Raw genomic sequence first — 17,461 nt, forward strand, 5'->3', positions numbered from 1 at the left:
TCACGAGGATCGTGCATCATCACTGTCTTCTCGTAGACAGCAGAGGGCTTCTCCACTTCCAACTCTGAAGAATTGATCCTTCTCGATGCCAGGACTTTCAAGGCCTGGCCCTCTACAGACCTCTCAAAGAGAAGACAACAGCAATGTTCACACTCCTCGCAGGCAGCTACTTTCCACCCGCACTAAGAAATGCCTGGGTTTCCCTGAAGGGCGTCGTTTTGGTCTCAATGTTGGTAGGGTCGAGGATGGCATGAGGGGAGGCGGATTTGGTGGCGCCCGCAAGGGCGCCGCCGGAAAGAATTTGAGGTTTTTGTTTTACCTTTTTTAGCCATATTTGAATGAATATCTCATTTTAAATCAACATTAGGATTATACTGTTGTGATGTCATTCAGTATCTTCTCCTTTTCTAAATAACTTTCATGTCACCACCTGCTCAGCTCTCCTGTCAGCATAATTGTAACTAACAAACACAACCTGTAGGTTTAGCCATCTAATCATGTTCTTTCACAAACAGCCGGTTTGGAAAGAAAAAATTGCCACTGAACCCCACACATCATACATCCTACATTTATTCCTCCTAAGAGTTGCACGATCTTCAGTCAGATCGTCAATCACCACCCTTTGACATTGCCAATACACTGATATCATCGCGCAAGCACATGGCTAATTAATATGGACGTTAACATCCACCACATGGCTATGTGCTTCAGCTGCGCGCTGTACTTTGCTAAATTAGCATCGATGCTAGCGGGACTTACCCAGCTATTGTCATTGCCTGCTTGCTGCTGCTTGCACTGCTGCTTGCTGGTAATGTTAATCCCATGTCAGAAAAAGTCTCCAGATTTGTCCTAACGTTAGTCTCTTCTGAGAAAGATTGTCTCCAAGAGGGTCTGTCTGCTGCAGGGAACCCGGAAAACTGTGTGTGTGTGTGGGTGGGCATTTGTTTGGTCATCAGCCAAATGAGCCAATCAAACCTGAGTTTGGGGGAAAAAAATTGGACTGGCCCATTCAGTTGTGAAAAACAGGGGTAATGGTAACTTTGAACATAATGCAAACTAATTTCACTCAATAATGGTTGGGTCAATTATACAGTATCCTTGCAAAATATGGGAAAACAATATAAATTACCTATATAACTGCACTCCAAAGATAATGCAAATAAGGTTGCTTAAAAGTTGATAGGGACAATTGGACACCCTGAAATGTTGGTTGTGACTTGTCACGACCAACCCTATGCAAATCGACGTGCTTGGTTTCCCTCCACTCTCCTCCCAGTATTGTCATGGCTCCCGTCAAGTCAGATTCATCCTCCTCTCCTCATTCAGAATTCGACATTCCTGTATCCTATATCCTTATTCCCCCACCAATTATTTTCCAGCAGATTTCAAGTCCCTCCCCTCGGACCAGTTTCAGAGTTCCCAGGTCCAACTCACTCTCCGAGTGATCAGGGATCCCATCCTCCTTCTCTTAAGAGCTTGCAAAGACACCAGGAGAGTTCCCATTCTAACCCCATTTTATCCCTATTCCCCCCGGGCTGCTGCTTCTTACTTTCCTTACGGATTTAGCAATCTCAACCCAGTGCTTCTCACCTGACATGACTCGAGGGTTAGGCGTGTCCCTATATGACTTATGTGCTATTTGCAGAGGCTGTAGCAAAAAGAGTGTTTTCCACTGTGGCAAGCCAGTTGTCTAAAATTCATATCGCCACACAAGTAAATTATTTACAAATCCAAGAGATCCTCACAACGGTCTTTCCTGGTGCGTGACTAGACGATTAAATTTAACCTGATTCAATGAACCTGATCTGACCAAGATCGGGCTCTTCTGAACAACACATTTGTAGTTAGAGTATATAAGTAGTGTTACTGATTGAATTCTTAATCTTCAGATGATTAGTAATTGACAATCTGAAGGCTTGTTTAGATGCTGTGTGTTTAGGCAAAATTCACACCTTTGGAGATTGTATCTCATTTCAAATGCTCATGTCCCCTACATATAATATCAGTAAGACCAATAAGGAGCTATTACTTACACTATTCTCAGAGATCATTCATTGCATCAAAGGGGTCATATTTGTCCCAATATTAACTTTTCTTCATCACATTTCATTTTACATTTTACAGCCTCTTGTCAAAAAGCAAACTCTGGACCTTTACAACTACAGTAATAGTAGACCAATCTCTTTGTTATCCATTGTCATTTCTAAGCATGTAGAAATTAGCTTGGAAACAATTCACAGAAATGTTTAACATTTATATATATATATATATATATATATATATATATATATATATATATATATATGAGCAATTGGAGAGAGCTGATAATACACTTGATCTGTGTGTGTGTGTGTGTGTGTGTGTGTGTGTGTGTGTGTGTGTGTGTGTGTGTGTGTGGTGTGTGTGTGTGTGTGTGTGTGTGTGTGTGTGTGTGTGTGTGTGTGTGTGTATCATATACATGTATCTAACATTAAACTCATGGAAACGTCGCAAAATACACATCTTACAATGAAACCTGTGGCAAAGTAGAATGTAATATTTATGGTTACTGTGATCAGAGCAATGCATAAAAGCAATTATACATAATGACTGCCTAGTTAGGGCTATTTATCAAATTATAGCTATGGAGACATTTTGTCTAAGATAACTCATACATGAAAAATTAAATGTTGGCTTGCCAGACTAATTCACCGCAGAATATTAGAGGAATATTTCTGAAATGTAGCCATTGATTAAAGTGAAAATAAAGCATGGCAGGATTACTAAGGATTAGGAATTTAAACAGGATTTCTTCTTTATGGTGTGGGCTATAACACTAAAGCAGTGATCTATAATATATTTATGGTGTGGGTTATAACACTAAAGCAGTGATCTATAATATCTTTATGGTGTGGGCTATAACACTAAAGCAGTGATCTATAATATCTTTATGGTGTGGGCTATAACACTAAAGCAGTGATCTATAATATCTTTATGGTGTGGGCTATAACACTAAAGCAGTGATCTATAATATCTTTATGGTGTGGGCTATAACACTAAAGCAGTGATCTATAATATCTTTATGGTGTGGGCTATAACACTAAAGCAGTGATCTATAATATCTTTATGGTGTGGGTTATAACACTAAAGCAGTGATCTATAATATCTTTATGGTGTGGGCTATAACACTAAAGCAGTGATCTATAATATCTTTATGGTGTGGGCTATAACACTAAAGCAGTGATCTATAATATCTTTATGGTGTGGGCTATAACACTAAAGCAGTGATCTATAATATCTTTATGGTGTGGGCTATAACACTAAAGCAGTGATCTATAATATCTTTATGGTGTGGGTTATAACACTAAAGCAGTGATCTATAATATCTGTATGGTGTGGGCTATAACACTAAAGCAGTGATTCAATGATGTTCATCATGTCTTCATTTATAATTAGACGTTTATGTTTTCTTGTGTTCAGACATAGTCACAGTCACAGTTTTGACGAAACGAAACTTTGGTCGAAACTATCAAGGTAAATAAAAAACATCTATACACCTATGTCAGAACACAAGAAAACAAACGTCTAACTAAAGCAGTGATCTATAATATCTTTATGGTGTGGGCTATAACACTAAAGCAGTGATCTATAATATTGATGTCGTTTGCAGGCACAGGTCATGCGTCACAGCAGTACGTATATGCAGACACGTGTGCCTTTTGAATAAAGGCATTGGACTGTACCAAGGCATTGGACTGTGCCATGGGAAATGGACTGTACCATGAGAAAGTGAATAAAGGCATTGGACTGTACCATGGGAAATGGACTGTACCATGGGAAAGTGAATAAAGGCATTGGACTGTACAATGGGAAAGTGAATAAAGGCATTGGACTGTACCATGGCATTGGGCTGTACCATGGGAAAGTATATATAAGTATGAATAAAGGCATTGGGCTGTACCATGGGAAAGTATATATAAGTATGAATAAAGGCATTGGACTGTACCATGGGAAAGTATATATATATATAAGTATGAATAAAGGCATTGGACTGTACCATGGGAAAGTATATATATATAAGTATGAATAAAGGTATTGGACTGTACCATGGGAAAGTGAATAAAGGCATTGGACTGTACCATGGGAAAGTATATATATATATATATATATAAGTATGAATAAAGGCATTGGACTGTACCATGGGAAAGTATATATATATATATATATATATAAGTATGAATAAAGGCATTGGACTGTACCATGGGAAAGTATATATATATATAAGTATGAATAAAGGCATTGGACTGTACCATGGGAAATGGACTGTACCATGGGAAAGTATATATATATATATATAAGTATGAATAAAGGCATTGGACTGTACCATGGGAAAGTATATATATATATAAGTATGAATAAAGGTATTGGACTGTACCATGGGAAAGTGAATAAAGGCATTGGACTGTACCATGGGAAAGTGAGCAGTCACTCAAAACCACTCTCCTGGTCTAATAACAAAAGCAGAAGTTACAATCCTGCGAGGCTGAGATGATAAATCATGTGATTTATGGTGACACCGCAGAGTGGGAAAACTCCAAACATAAGCAAACGCTGAGCCGGTGCTGAGGAAAGCTGTATGGCACAGAGGTACTATACAGGATCACAACGCATGGGATGATACAACAATACTACAATGAAACTATAGTGTCTACAGATGATATATCGCTCTCCTCACTGGGGAGACATGGTAGCATTGTTCTCTATCTGATAACCCAATTATCCCTGCCAATGACTTCCCTTGGACAGAGAGAGAGACCCGATCGCTGCCAGCGCAAACACACTTACGATGATAATCTACTATGCTTATAAACAAGTGACACAGGAAGCGGTAATTATAGAGTCAGATGGAGGGGTTACGGTGAAAGTCAGAGGGAGAGTGCTTCAGGTCCAAAGCTGCTGCACAGCAGCCCTGCTGCTTTGTGCCCTCCATTAGGAGCAGCCCTGCTGCTTTGTGCCCTCCATTAGGAGCAGCTTCAGGTCCAAAGCTGCTGCACAGCAGCCCTGCTGCTTTGTGCCCTCCATTAGAAGCAGCTTCAGGTCCAAAGCTGCTGCTTTGTGCCCTCCATTAGAAGCAGCTTCAGGTCCAAAGCTGCTGCTTTGTGCCCTCCATTAGGAGCAGCTTCAGGTCCAAAGCTGCTGCTTTGTGCCCTCCATTAGGAGCAGCTTCAGGTCCAAAGCTGCTGCACAGCAGCCCTGCTGCTTTGTGCCCTCCATTAGGAGCAGCTTCAGGCACAAAGCTGCTGCTTTGTGCCCTCCATTAGGAGCAGCCCTGCTGCTTTGTGCCCTCCATTAGGAGCAGCCCTGCTGCTTTGTGCCCTCCAGGGGCAGTTTTAGACCCTTTTTGGGTGGGCTAGCCCACCCTGAGATAGTCTCAGCCCACCCTGGAAGATAGAGGGTAAATTATTTTTCTTTTTTTACAAAAATAAGAATAGCTGGCCCTCTATTCATCTCTCATTCATGCTTTAAAGCCATACAAATAATAATAATAATGGTATTGGTGATTGGTGTATGCAACATACAACCTTTATTTTGAAAATGTGGTTAGGTCTAGAGGAAGTTACTTATCTACACTCCTGGAAAATTGATCACCCAGGAAATAAGGAAGTGTTCTATTTCTCCTTGAGAGCCTCAGACTGACAACAGAGACCACCAGCAAGCCAATGTAGATTAAGTCTCTTTTCTATAGTGAGTAAGGTGTTAAACACCATGATCATTGAGTTGGTTGAAAGACTAAGTCTTTATTTTAAGTTATATTTTGTAAATGAACTTCTTCATTAGTCAACCAGAGTTTACTATGAAGTGAATGGGAGCAACATCATGCATCTAATGTATGGGGTACCTGTGATCATCAATGTGGGGCTACTGAGCTGAGGTGTAAACTAGGCTACTAGTGCTAAGCTGTTTGTTAATTAATCTGTTGATATGCAAATGCACACTAGCATAATGCTAAGTGGCCAGCCATTTTGGTAATGTGTTAAATCGTAGCCTATGTTTAGAATAGCCACTGATATGCCTGTTGCAGTGTTGCTTGCTATGTGTGAAGGTTAGCATTATTAATGGATGCCATACAGTTTATAAAGTTAATTCCTTTAACTTCTTTGGTACCTCATTAACCTCAAGTCACTCTTAGATTATTGTTTTATTGATTTTGTGTGGAGGTGGAGAACAGAGGAACTGTGAGAAGAAGCTGTATCTGCTAAGAAGTACACACACACAGAAGAAGAAGAAGAAGAAGAAGAAGAAGAAGAAGAAGAAGAAGAAGAAGAAGAAGAAGAAGAGTGAATCTGATAAATTGATTAAGCTTTCTTCATAGATCTAGTCTCTTCATTTTGATCTCAAAGTGCACCAGATTGATCAATTTTTACTTTGAAATGTACAAAATCTTCTCCCGGGGGGGCATGCCCCCGGTTCCCCTAGGGGGTCTGTGGGCCACCATATACATTCTTTGGGGGCTGAGCACACCCAAAGGTGTCATCCTAAAACCGCCCCTGGTGCCCTCCATTAGCAGCAGCCCGTGACCTGAGCCCAGACACACGTTGCCACACACGAGTGGATCAGTAGGCTACTGTTGTTTTGCCAATGACCCTCAACCTACACATCCTATTGAAAATGATCACTGTCACACTGTCCCACATAAACTCCATATAGGTTAGCTCCCACTGTGTGTGTGTGTGTGTGTGTGTGTGTGTGTGTGTGTGTGTGTGTGTGTGTGTGTGTGTACATATAAATCCATACATGCATGCACACAAGCATCAACGATAGGGGTGGGAATCACCAGATGCCCCACGATACGATATTATCACGATACTTAAGTCACGATACGATAGTATTGCGATATTGCGATATGCTAGTATTACGATATATTGAGTATTGCGATATTATTGCAATATAATTGTGATTTATTGCCTTTTTTCAACTGCAAATGATGTCTCCAAAGGAAAAAACCTTGTCAACATCTGTTTTATCTAATAAAATAAAGTTTCCAGTCTGTTCATCTCCCTTCAATCATTTTTATTGCAGTAAAATGGGATTGTCAAGCAGACAGACTGACCAACACTGTCATAAAAACCTGTCATAAATGTTGCATGATGCACTTGGCATTTTGTATAATAAAATATCACGATACTTGGAATTCAATACGATATATTGCCCACAAAATATCACAATACTATGCTGTATCGATTCCCGCCCCCCACCCCTAATCGACAAGGATGAAAAGAATGTAGCCTATTCATAGATTTCTGTTGACATCACACAACTGTTGCAGCGCCATCTTGAGGACCAATTTGATGGCTTCTATTTGCTGCACGATTGGAAATAAGAGTGGAACACTAACTAGTGTCACAGTGGTGTAGTCTACGTGATACGCACTGGTATGCAGTATACCCACTATGAAAGCTCCAGGATTTGAGTATGCCCACTTAAAAATGTGCAAGGATACGTAACGATATAGTTTTATGACAGAGCTTTCACTTCAGTGATTTTGTTTCACAAATACCGGGTAGATAACTGCAGGGGATGGCAGCTCCTCCATTCAGACTTCACCCTGTGCGTGTGCAACAACGGGCCACATTTGATGAGATTTTAATTGTCTCTCGAACCCAAATCGGAGAATATTTTTAGATATAGTCCAGTATTGCAGGTATGAGAGATAACAGTCCTGAAACACTATTAAAACAGTACTGAAACACTATTAAAACAGTCATTATTCTATATTCTCTAACTGTGTTCACTTCTTCTTGTAAATGAAATAATAATGAACCCGCTCATAGCCCCCCTTCCCCCGGGATGGACCCATATCTCACTCCAAGCTGAAATTTACATTATACCCACTACCATAAACTAGACCACACCACTGCTAGTGTCAAACGAACTATACATACACAAAACTATACATCATATCACTTGTATATGAAAGGAACACCGCAACATTTTGGAAGATTCGCCTATTTTCCTTATTGCCAAAAGTATGACGAGAACATAGATGCCCTTGTCTTCTCTGTGCATCCAGTAGAATGTAGCTAGCGACCCGTCCCTCCTGCTAGTTAGCTTAGCACAATGACTGGCTAGCCCCTCCTGCTAGTTAGCTTAGCACAATGACTGGCTAGCCCCTCCTGCTAGTTAGCTTAGCACAATGACTGGCTAGCCCCTCCTGCTAGTTAGCTTAGCACAATGTCTGGCTAGCCCCCGTTAAGTCACCAAATACACATTCCAACAGCGCCAAAACGCTCTAACTGTATGTACACGTTGTGACTCGTGCATTATGAAATAATAATGCCAAATTACGGGACATTTTGAATTAAATACATAGGCGGAACTACTTTCCTGACAAAACCGGAAGTTCCAGCTTAAAAAGTATCAAACTTAAAGACCCCCTAAAGTCATGTTTTGAGATGCAAATAAAATACTCAACTTTGAATAATATTTTCCCCACAAAAAAAAGGTTAAATTATCTTGTTAAAATCTTTAAAAAACTGTTCCCCTCCTTCTGCCTATTAAACATTCCAAAGCAACCAATCAGGGCTATCTAGCATAACTAGCCAATCACATCATACAAACAAGAGCTTTAACGGCTGAATACTGGACCCGTTGAAAATGGCCTTTTCAGTGAGCACAGAGAAACTTTCACTTTCCAGCAGACAAATGTTCTAGTGTCAAACTCTGCAGAGTGAAGCTCAGACCTCCAACTGTAGGAACAAGAAGAAAAACAGACTTGACTTTAGGGGGTCTTTACACTGTGATTTCTCAAAAAGTACAAAAGGTATCAAAAAGCAGAATAAGAGCAATAAAGTACAAAATGTGTCGACCCATTTCAAGTTTGAAAGGAGTTTGTAGAACAAAATATGAAAGAGTAGTTCAAAGAGGGCATGGTTTGAACAGTCCTCCCATAAACTTAAAGAGGGAAAAAAGTTGTGTGGTGTGTTCAGTCCTGAATAAACCACACCCACAAACCTCTTCCATTTCCTGTGTATAATGATGACTTCCTGGATGTGGGCAGTCTGATCTGACCTGTCTCAGCCCACTGGATTACTAGAGAGGCACTATAGAGCGGAAGGATTCTAGTCTCTGTGAGACGTGATGTTTAAGCTCTTTGTGTGTGTGCCCTGTCCTCCTTATCCCACTCTGCCTCCTGCCGCTGCTCTGCCCTGCCCCACATCCTCATGCCAGGACACACACACCCCCGCAAACACACACACACACACACCCCCACAAACACACACACACACACACACACCCCCGCAAACACACACACACACACACACCCGCAAACACACACACACACACACACACACACGTCGGCGCGAGCAGACACACACACACACACACACACACACACACACACATCCCGGCCAACTGCTGCGGCAGGTGGCCCACACTGCTAAGCCCCTCCAGCAATTATCCTAGCTGGGATCCTGTCTCCACGACAACAGCCGCCATGATGCCCCTGCGAGGAGCGAGGTCCTTGTTTGTTTTTGTTGTTGTTGTTGTTGTTGTTGTGAGGTGTATTACTGACCCACACTGAACAGACACCTTGACTGCTTCCTTACTGAGGCACTTGAGCTGTAACAATGTGATTCTAAACACTGATAAGTTCTCAAGCACTAAGGTTATGGGGAGAGACTCATCTTTGAGTTATCTATGCAGCGTTTGTGGGCGACAGTGAAAATGCATGAGGTCTAGACACACCAAAAGATGTGAGGTCTTTGATCTTCCTACATTCATCCTACAAAAAAATATTACAATTTTGAACGAGGCAGTTTTTTTTTACTGCTTGAACGCAGTTTCCAAGAACACCGCAAAAAAAGAAGAAGAAGAAGCCAGCAAGAAATGGCAAGCCACCATTATTCATTCACACTGAAATAAATGATTGTGCTCTGCATCGCTTTCTCCATCTCCCTCCCTCCCTCTTTTAGGACCATGTCTGTCCCAAATATTTTCCGGCCATCTCTCTCTCACTCCACTGCCTCTCACTCCACTTTTTTTCTCTCTCACTCCACTTATAGAACTTTCCGAGATATACAGTATTGCTAGCAAGAGACACACACTCAGAGGGGAATAAAGGTAGACACACACACTCAGAGGGGAATAAAGGTAGAGACACACACTCAGAGGGGAATAAAGGTAGACACACACTCAGAGGGGAATAAAGGTAGAGACACACTGAGAGGGGAATAAAGGTAGACACACACACTCAGAGGGGAATAAAGGTAGAGACACACACTCAGAGGGGAATAAAGGTAGACACACACTCAGAGGGGAATAAAGGTAGACACACACTCAGAGGGGAATAAAGGTAGACACACACTCAGAGGGGAATAAAGGTAGAGACACACACTCAGAGGGGAATAAAGGTAGACACACACTCAGAGGGGAATAAAGGTAGACACACACTCAGAGGGGAATAAAGGTAGACACACACTCAGAGGGGAATAAAGGTAGACACACACACTCTGAGGGGAATAAAGGTAGAGACACACACTCAGAGGGGAATAAAGGTAGACACACACTCAGAGGGGAATAAAGGTAGACACACACTCAGAGGGGAATAAAGGTAGAGACACACACTCAGAGAACACAATTTATTTTGTTTTGGAGAAACATCAAATGAAATGACCTTCCCATTAAAAAGGCCACGGGGGGGAGAGAAAGGGATATTGCTTTTTCACTTTATAACGTTAATCTTTTATTTTGTTGAAAATGTTTCCACCATGTGGAGGCTCTTGTTAGTATACACTGAGTGAAGTGTGTGTGTGTGTGTGTGTGTGTGTGTGTGTGTGTGTGTGTGTGTGTGTGTGTGTGTGTGCGTGCGTGTGTGTGTGTGTGTGCGTGCGTGCGTGTGTGTGCGTGCGTGCGTGCGTGCGTGTGTGCGTGCGTGTGTGTGTGTGTGTGTGTGTGCGTGCGTGCGTGCGTGCATGTGTGACATACATGCAACTAGGTGGATACATGTGTTGCACCGTTAGAGGAGCAGAGAGAAGATGGGACATAACAGGGACACAGGCTGCTCCACAGCAGCAGCCCAGCCTGTTCTGGTCACATGACCACAGCTGGAGCAGGACCTTTTATATTAGGAAGTCACCTTTGGCACGCGGGAAGCCTCAAACCTGAACTTTCACAAAGGAGGAGACGAAACAGCAACTAAGATGTGGATTGCTCAAAAGGGGCTGCAACTCAATATCAGGGAGATCTGTTTAATCTTTTGTTCAGTGTATCTTCCCAGATAATCTGATTGTTTTTTCTGAAGTGTTGAAGCTGTTAAAACACCAGTCAAATGTTATGAGCATACGCACACGTTAGTTACATATATCGCTATGTTCTTGCTTCTGCAAACAGCCATCAATCGTAGGTCCTGCGTAACGGCGCAAGGTGATTGGCTGACGCGTGAGTTCACCTCGGGCTGTCTAAGCCCCTGCGGCCAATCCTCCTTCGTATCACCGTAGTCAGGGATAAGTCTCACTTATAACTGTCCTCTGCATCCTGCACACCCATCTAAACACTCTCTGATCACTTTCAACCATGTCCTTATATGGAAACATCCTGCACACCCATCTAAACACTCTCTGATCACTTTCAACCATGTCCTTATATGGAAACAAGGCACGCCGTGACATCATCGCAGACTCCCCCTCCTCCCCTTTCTATCACTCCTCCCCTTTCTATCACTCTCTAGCTGCCTTTTTCTCTCTGTTCCCTTCGTTAATTATGCCCTGCGCTGTCAACCCATACTCACGCTGTGCCCAAATTCACCTCCGAGGGTGTATTCTTAGGACAGTGGCTACCTGGGCTATCTTTTACCCCAGGGAGGCACATCAGGGATGTGCCACCGCTGGGTGTGTGTGGCCCGTTTGCATGGCCTCGGCTGGCCCACTGCTGGGCAGGGCAGGTGGGCCGGGGCTGGCAGGCCTACACTGGGCAGGGAGTATGAAGTATGGCTATAGGCCCAGTCTGGGAAGCACTGATCCAGGCTAGCAGCTGCCATCTTTCTCCCCTTCCTGCATGCTCCCCTTCCGCTGCTGCGCAGCTTCTCTCCCTTCTCATGTCTATTTTTAGAGCTGGCTGATTTCTACCTTCTAAAACGGGCAAATATGTGGTGGACCAGGAAGGTGTGTTTTTTGTCTCTTCTTACACATACGGACACACATGTAGCGTACTGTCGCCAATTCATGCACATGTTTAACACCCCCCCCCCCCCCACACACACACACAACATGTTTAACACCCCCCCCCCCCCCCCCCCCCCCCCCGCCACACACACACACACACACACACACTAGTTCCGCCGTTAACGCAATCGCATATTGTACATTTCTGTACACAGACATGCGTGCAAGCTGCCAATTTGCATTCGGGTGCTGTCTGTTCTCAGCCCGAGGGAGAGGGTTGATTGAAGGTTTCGGTTCAAAACCAAAACCAAAAGAAAACTAAATGAATAAACAGCAGTAGAGTGAGGCCTTTTTGAATGCAGCATTCTTACATGGACAGTGTGTGTACTAGCGTGCAACACTGGTCTGATTTCATCTTTCTGCTTAGCTAAGCTGGGCTCTTCCTCACCACCTCTCCCTCATCATTATCTCTCCCTCTCTGCAACACACACCACATTCTGCTCCACCCCCAAACACCCTTCCTCCATCGTCCCCAAACAGCTAGCTAACAGCAGCTCCAGAGACGACAAACAAACCACTGAAGTTCCTGACTACAACTAGTGACAGTAGCATCATCGTCAAAATGATATGTGGAAAGATGCTGGATTCATATGGAAAATAGAGATAAATAAAGTAGCATAAATCCCGGAGGAGATGGAGAAACCAAACGACTGTAAACCAACGCGAGCAGGGAAAGCGATGCCTCAACATTCAAACGCAAAACACTGAATTCACCCATAGTTTTGAGGAACATGCTGGAGTATTCAAAGGGTGAGAGAGGGAAAAACTCTTCTCCATCTTCCGCAGTACATCTCAATTCTTACTCGGGATGAGCAGCTCTGCGCATTGGCTAATGCAGTGTTTTTCCGGGTGCCCTGACTTTCTCTTGACTTGTGGGAATGAGTGAATCTACACCAATTAGATAAGAAAGTGGCTTTTCTGTAAAGCTGCCAAATCCTGAGGCAAAGGGAAGAAAAATAATGCTGGTTTCCAGAAAAGAAATGATCTGTAGACCAATAAGCCTGACCAATAGCCAGCAGAAGAAACAAGGAGAAGAGGAAGTGATGTAGTGGCAGAGCAATCCTATATTAAAGATCCCTACCTGTATTTTATATCATGTGGGGACTGTCGTGATACTTAGTCTCTCAAAGTGGAGGTTCCCTATTGGATTTGTGCAAAAATGTGCATTCTTCCACTATAGGATCAATGATTAGTCTTTGTGTAATGGAATTGTTGAGCAGAACTTAAATCATATTGATCACATCTATTTACAGTATTATTGATCACATCTATTTACAGTATTATTGATCATATCTATTTACAGTATTATCCAGCTGTCTCAACCTACTTTCTCACTTGGCGATTGCTCACTTAACGATCGCTCACATTGTGGAATTTGAATCTCACATCCATAGCTTCTTCTTGGACGTGCCAGTAAACTTTCATCTCACAGCTTCTTGCCTCTCCTCGGCCCTGGTTCACCCTCTAGAGCACTTTCATCTCACAGCTTCTTGACTATGGGTTAGGGTTAGGGTTCTGGTTCACCCTCTAGAGCAGTGGTTCCCAAACTTAGGGTCGCGACCCTAAGTGGGGTCGCATGGAATTCAAATAGGTTCGCCTGAAATTAAATTTTTTATTTCTTTATTTTTATTTATTTTACACCAGACCATATTAATACTACCCAAGATGATTAGGGTCACTTGCAAATTTTTTTTTTTTTTTTTTTTTATAGTTCTGAGTTTAAAGTGTTAATCTCTAAGATTTCATCTTTGTTCTCTTGGGTGACACCTATGGCGATGAGTGGTAATTGCAGGTGAGATCCAAACAGTGTTGCATTATCACATAATGTCACTATATACTGCAAAGGCTTCCATCAATGGAACATAGCCTCAATCAACATTGTGAGTGACTCTTCGTTTTATTTTTTTGATTTAGATAAAAATCTTTGAGATTATGACTTTAAATCAGGATTCTGAGAATAAAGTCAGAGTTTTAAGATTCAAGTCAGAATTCTCAGATTAAACTCCGAATCCTGGGGGGGAAAAGAAGCATCCTATGTGACATCACTGGTGACATTATCGATGGTGGACCGGAAATTGAATGTCGCGTGTCCCTAGATTTTTGCAACGTTAAAATAGGGTCACAAGCCAAAGAAAGGTTGGGAAGCCGTGATAAGCCAAACCCTGCCCCTAGAGGCCATGATAACCCTAACCCTGCCCCTAGAGGCCGTGGATGACATGAAGCCCCTGTCCGATATGGAAGTGCTGACTAAGACCAGCCTTCCTCCCGTCACGCCCCCCCCCCCCCCCCCCTCTCTCTCTCTCTGTCTCTCTCTGTCTCTCTCTCTCTCTCTCTCTCTCTCGCCTAGCAGTACCTTCTGGAGCCTACGGTAGGAGCGTCGCTGGCCAAGCCTTGTAAGGAAGCTATTAAGGAGCCTATCAATATTTCACCATTGCTCACTCAGAAACAGAGTTATAGAAGTTTCCAGGCCGGGGCCATTAGGGGGCGGAGACGTCAATATGTTATGGCAGCAAGCGTCTCTCTTCACTTCTCCCCCTCTTTCCTCTCCTGCCTCCTTCTCTCCTGCCTCCTCCACGTGTGTGTGTGTGTGTGTGTGTGTGTGAGGGTGTGTGTGTGTGTGTGTGTGTGTGTGTGTGTGTGTGTGTGTGTGTGTGAGAGAGAGAGGCCTTTAAAGACGTCAGTGGTTTCCGCTACTCCTACATTAAACAAATCATTAACCATTAGGTATCCAAGGAGCACAATATCCTGTTGTCAAATGACCCCCCAAGTACTGTTATTAGTCTCAATGAGAGGAAGGGAGGGAGGACTGTGTGTGTGTGTGTGTGTGTGTGTGTGTGTGTGTGTGTGCGTGCGTGCGTGTGTGCGTGAGTGTAGGTATGTAAACATGTTTGCTTGTAAAAACTGTCTACAGATAGCAAATCCCTAATCGCACAGAACACAGACACCTAATTAACAAGACATAATTGCATAATGACCTCTCTCTCTCTCTCTCTCTCTTTCCCTCTCTCTCTCTCTCTCTCTTTCCCTCTCTCTCTCTCTTTCTCTCTCTTTCCCTCTCTCTCTCTCTCTTTCCCTCTCTCTCTCTTTCCCTCTCTCTCTCTCTCTCTCTTTCCCTCTCTCTCCCTGTACTTTCCATGAGAGTTTGGGCTCAGCTGTTGAGACAGGTCTGCACCTTGTGGCAAATTCAATGACTGGACACTCGGTCACAGAGTGAAAAAGATGAAGAGAACAACATGAGTCCAATCTTATGGCCTAAAACCTCAAACACCAAAGTTTGGAATAAGGAGACAGAGAAGCTTGATTGCAGCCTTCTTGGATTTCAATGATTTTATAACCCTTATTTCAAATGAAAGCCATTAGTAGCCAGGATGTCCCATCGTAGCTAATAGGTTTAATGGCCTATAGGCTCAAGCAACATTAAATATGACTTAAGACTATTTTCCCAGTTTTGCTGTCTTCTCACCCTTGAGTGTCCTTGAACTTAAAAAAGGTCCCACAACCTTTTTCCCCGACCAAATTTGAAATCCTCTAGAAACACAAATCAAAGCAGAGGACAGTCTGCCAACTCCATACAGTGTAAACAACACCTCCGGACCTCCGGACCTCTCCCAGGGAAGCTGAACCATGCCAAGTCATTTCACTACTGTCATGCATTTTGCTTCAACAACGTGGATCCCAGTCTGACCCGTGCTAATTAGATAGCGGCTAAAGTTTTTCCCCCCTCTGTGTCATTACTTTTCACATTGTCACTATTCAGCGTAAAAGCATAACCCAAATGTCCTTGGCGATTTCGGAAGAAATAGCTTTCAACTGCGATAGACATAGACTTACTGTGATTGAATGAGTCTGAACCACAGCAGTCTGTCCTATAAAAGTCTATGGATGAATGAGTCTGAACCACAGCAGTCTGTCCTATAAGAGTCTATGGATGAATGAGTCTGAACCACAGCAGCCTGTCCTATAAGAGTCTATGGATGAATGAGTCTGAACCACAGCAGTCTGTCCTATAAGAGTCTATGGACCTACAAGAGTGAACGCTCATGCTGATGAAGAACACATGCCCAGATGACATTGTGTTTGCACAGTAGTAGGGCTGGGTATCGGTATCGGGTATCGATGCCATTAACGTATCGCTATCGACCAAAATAACCCAGTTAGTACCAAGTTAAATAGTATCAAAACTATCCCCAGTCAAACGATACCTGCATTCGATCCTTTTTGTACACTTGAAAAGAATGACTATTTGTATTGTTTTGATCGCATCCAATCACCGCAAGCATTCTTCAATTGAATGCGATGTGTGATTGGCACACTACCGCAGCAGCTACATCCCATACAGTCTGTGGTGGTGAAGTCGAGTGCGGTGTGTGACGGAGCTGAATGAATGAATTAGAAAAATTAATGAATGAATGAATGAATGAAGTAGAAAAAGGGGATCAGATGAAGTACTCTATTGGTATCGGTATCACTTTGTGGTTACTGGTATTGACACTGGTACAGTATCATCATTGTTTAAACGATACCCAGCCCTACACAGTAGCAACTTTCAGACATTCATTCCTCTGTAAGTAGCCTGTACGGGTGCCGGTGTGAACTCACCAGGGTGCAATACCTCTCGGGTGGGTTTCCACATGTGATCCCCGGTGGGTCCACTTTGATCCGCATGTGGTCTTTCATGGATGCGTGTTTGGGCTGGCAGGCGTAGTGCTCCCACACCGAGCCATCGTCCGTGCTCACCAGGGACTTGCACAGCTCGTACTGGCCCAGAGTCAAGGCCAAGCAATGCAGCAGCAACAACACGGCCTGGAGGAGCATGGCACAGGCAGGGGAGTGGTTGGAGCGGGGTCCGGCGCGGGGCGAGGGGGGGTCCGGCGGGGGGGGACGAGGGGGGCCACGGAGCTCACAGGAGGGGTGAGGCGCATGGAGCGGTGATCATAAGGAAACAGTGGCCATCATACCGCTGTGCCGCGACTGGAGAGGTGAAGGTGAGCGGAGCCTCCAGGCTCACAAACACTCCCCGAAATGAAACCAAAACACTGTCTGTGTTCAAGTGTCTCTTCAGAAATCTTCACGGCTTCCAGGGAGCAAAACAATTTCTTGTTTTGACGGCTGATTTCCAGAGGAAGATGAGTGGTAGATGTGGAGGCGTGGGATGTTACAGAGATGGATGTCGGCATCCACTTGAACCATACTGGTGCACGGGGCTCGGTCGGCGATGTTAACAAGGATCCATGTCTCAGAGGCGGCTGTCATGTGGGGAG

The 17,461-nt window shown here is 43.5% G+C and overlaps 1 protein-coding gene across 1 annotated transcript in view; it reads right to left on the minus strand.

Annotated features, from left to right (window-relative positions):
• Positions 1–17,021, minus strand: part of LOC310795516 (netrin-G2-like) — a gene marked incomplete at its 3' end in the record, with an annotated part of 86,466 nt that extends 69,445 nt beyond the window's left edge. Inside the window, exon 1 of the mRNA XM_083657580.1 lies at positions 16,800–17,021. Coding sequence (XP_083513706.1) covers positions 16,800–17,015 — 216 coding nt within the window. The 5' untranslated portion in view covers positions 17,016–17,021. The remainder of the gene's footprint in view (positions 1–16,799) is intronic.
• Between the last annotated feature and the right edge of the window lie 440 nt (positions 17,022–17,461).

The sequence above is a fragment of the Poromitra crassiceps genome (assembly GCF_964638095.1).
Source record: "Poromitra crassiceps genome assembly, chromosome: 21".
NCBI classification, from domain to species: Eukaryota; Metazoa; Chordata; class Actinopteri; order Beryciformes; family Melamphaidae; genus Poromitra; species Poromitra crassiceps.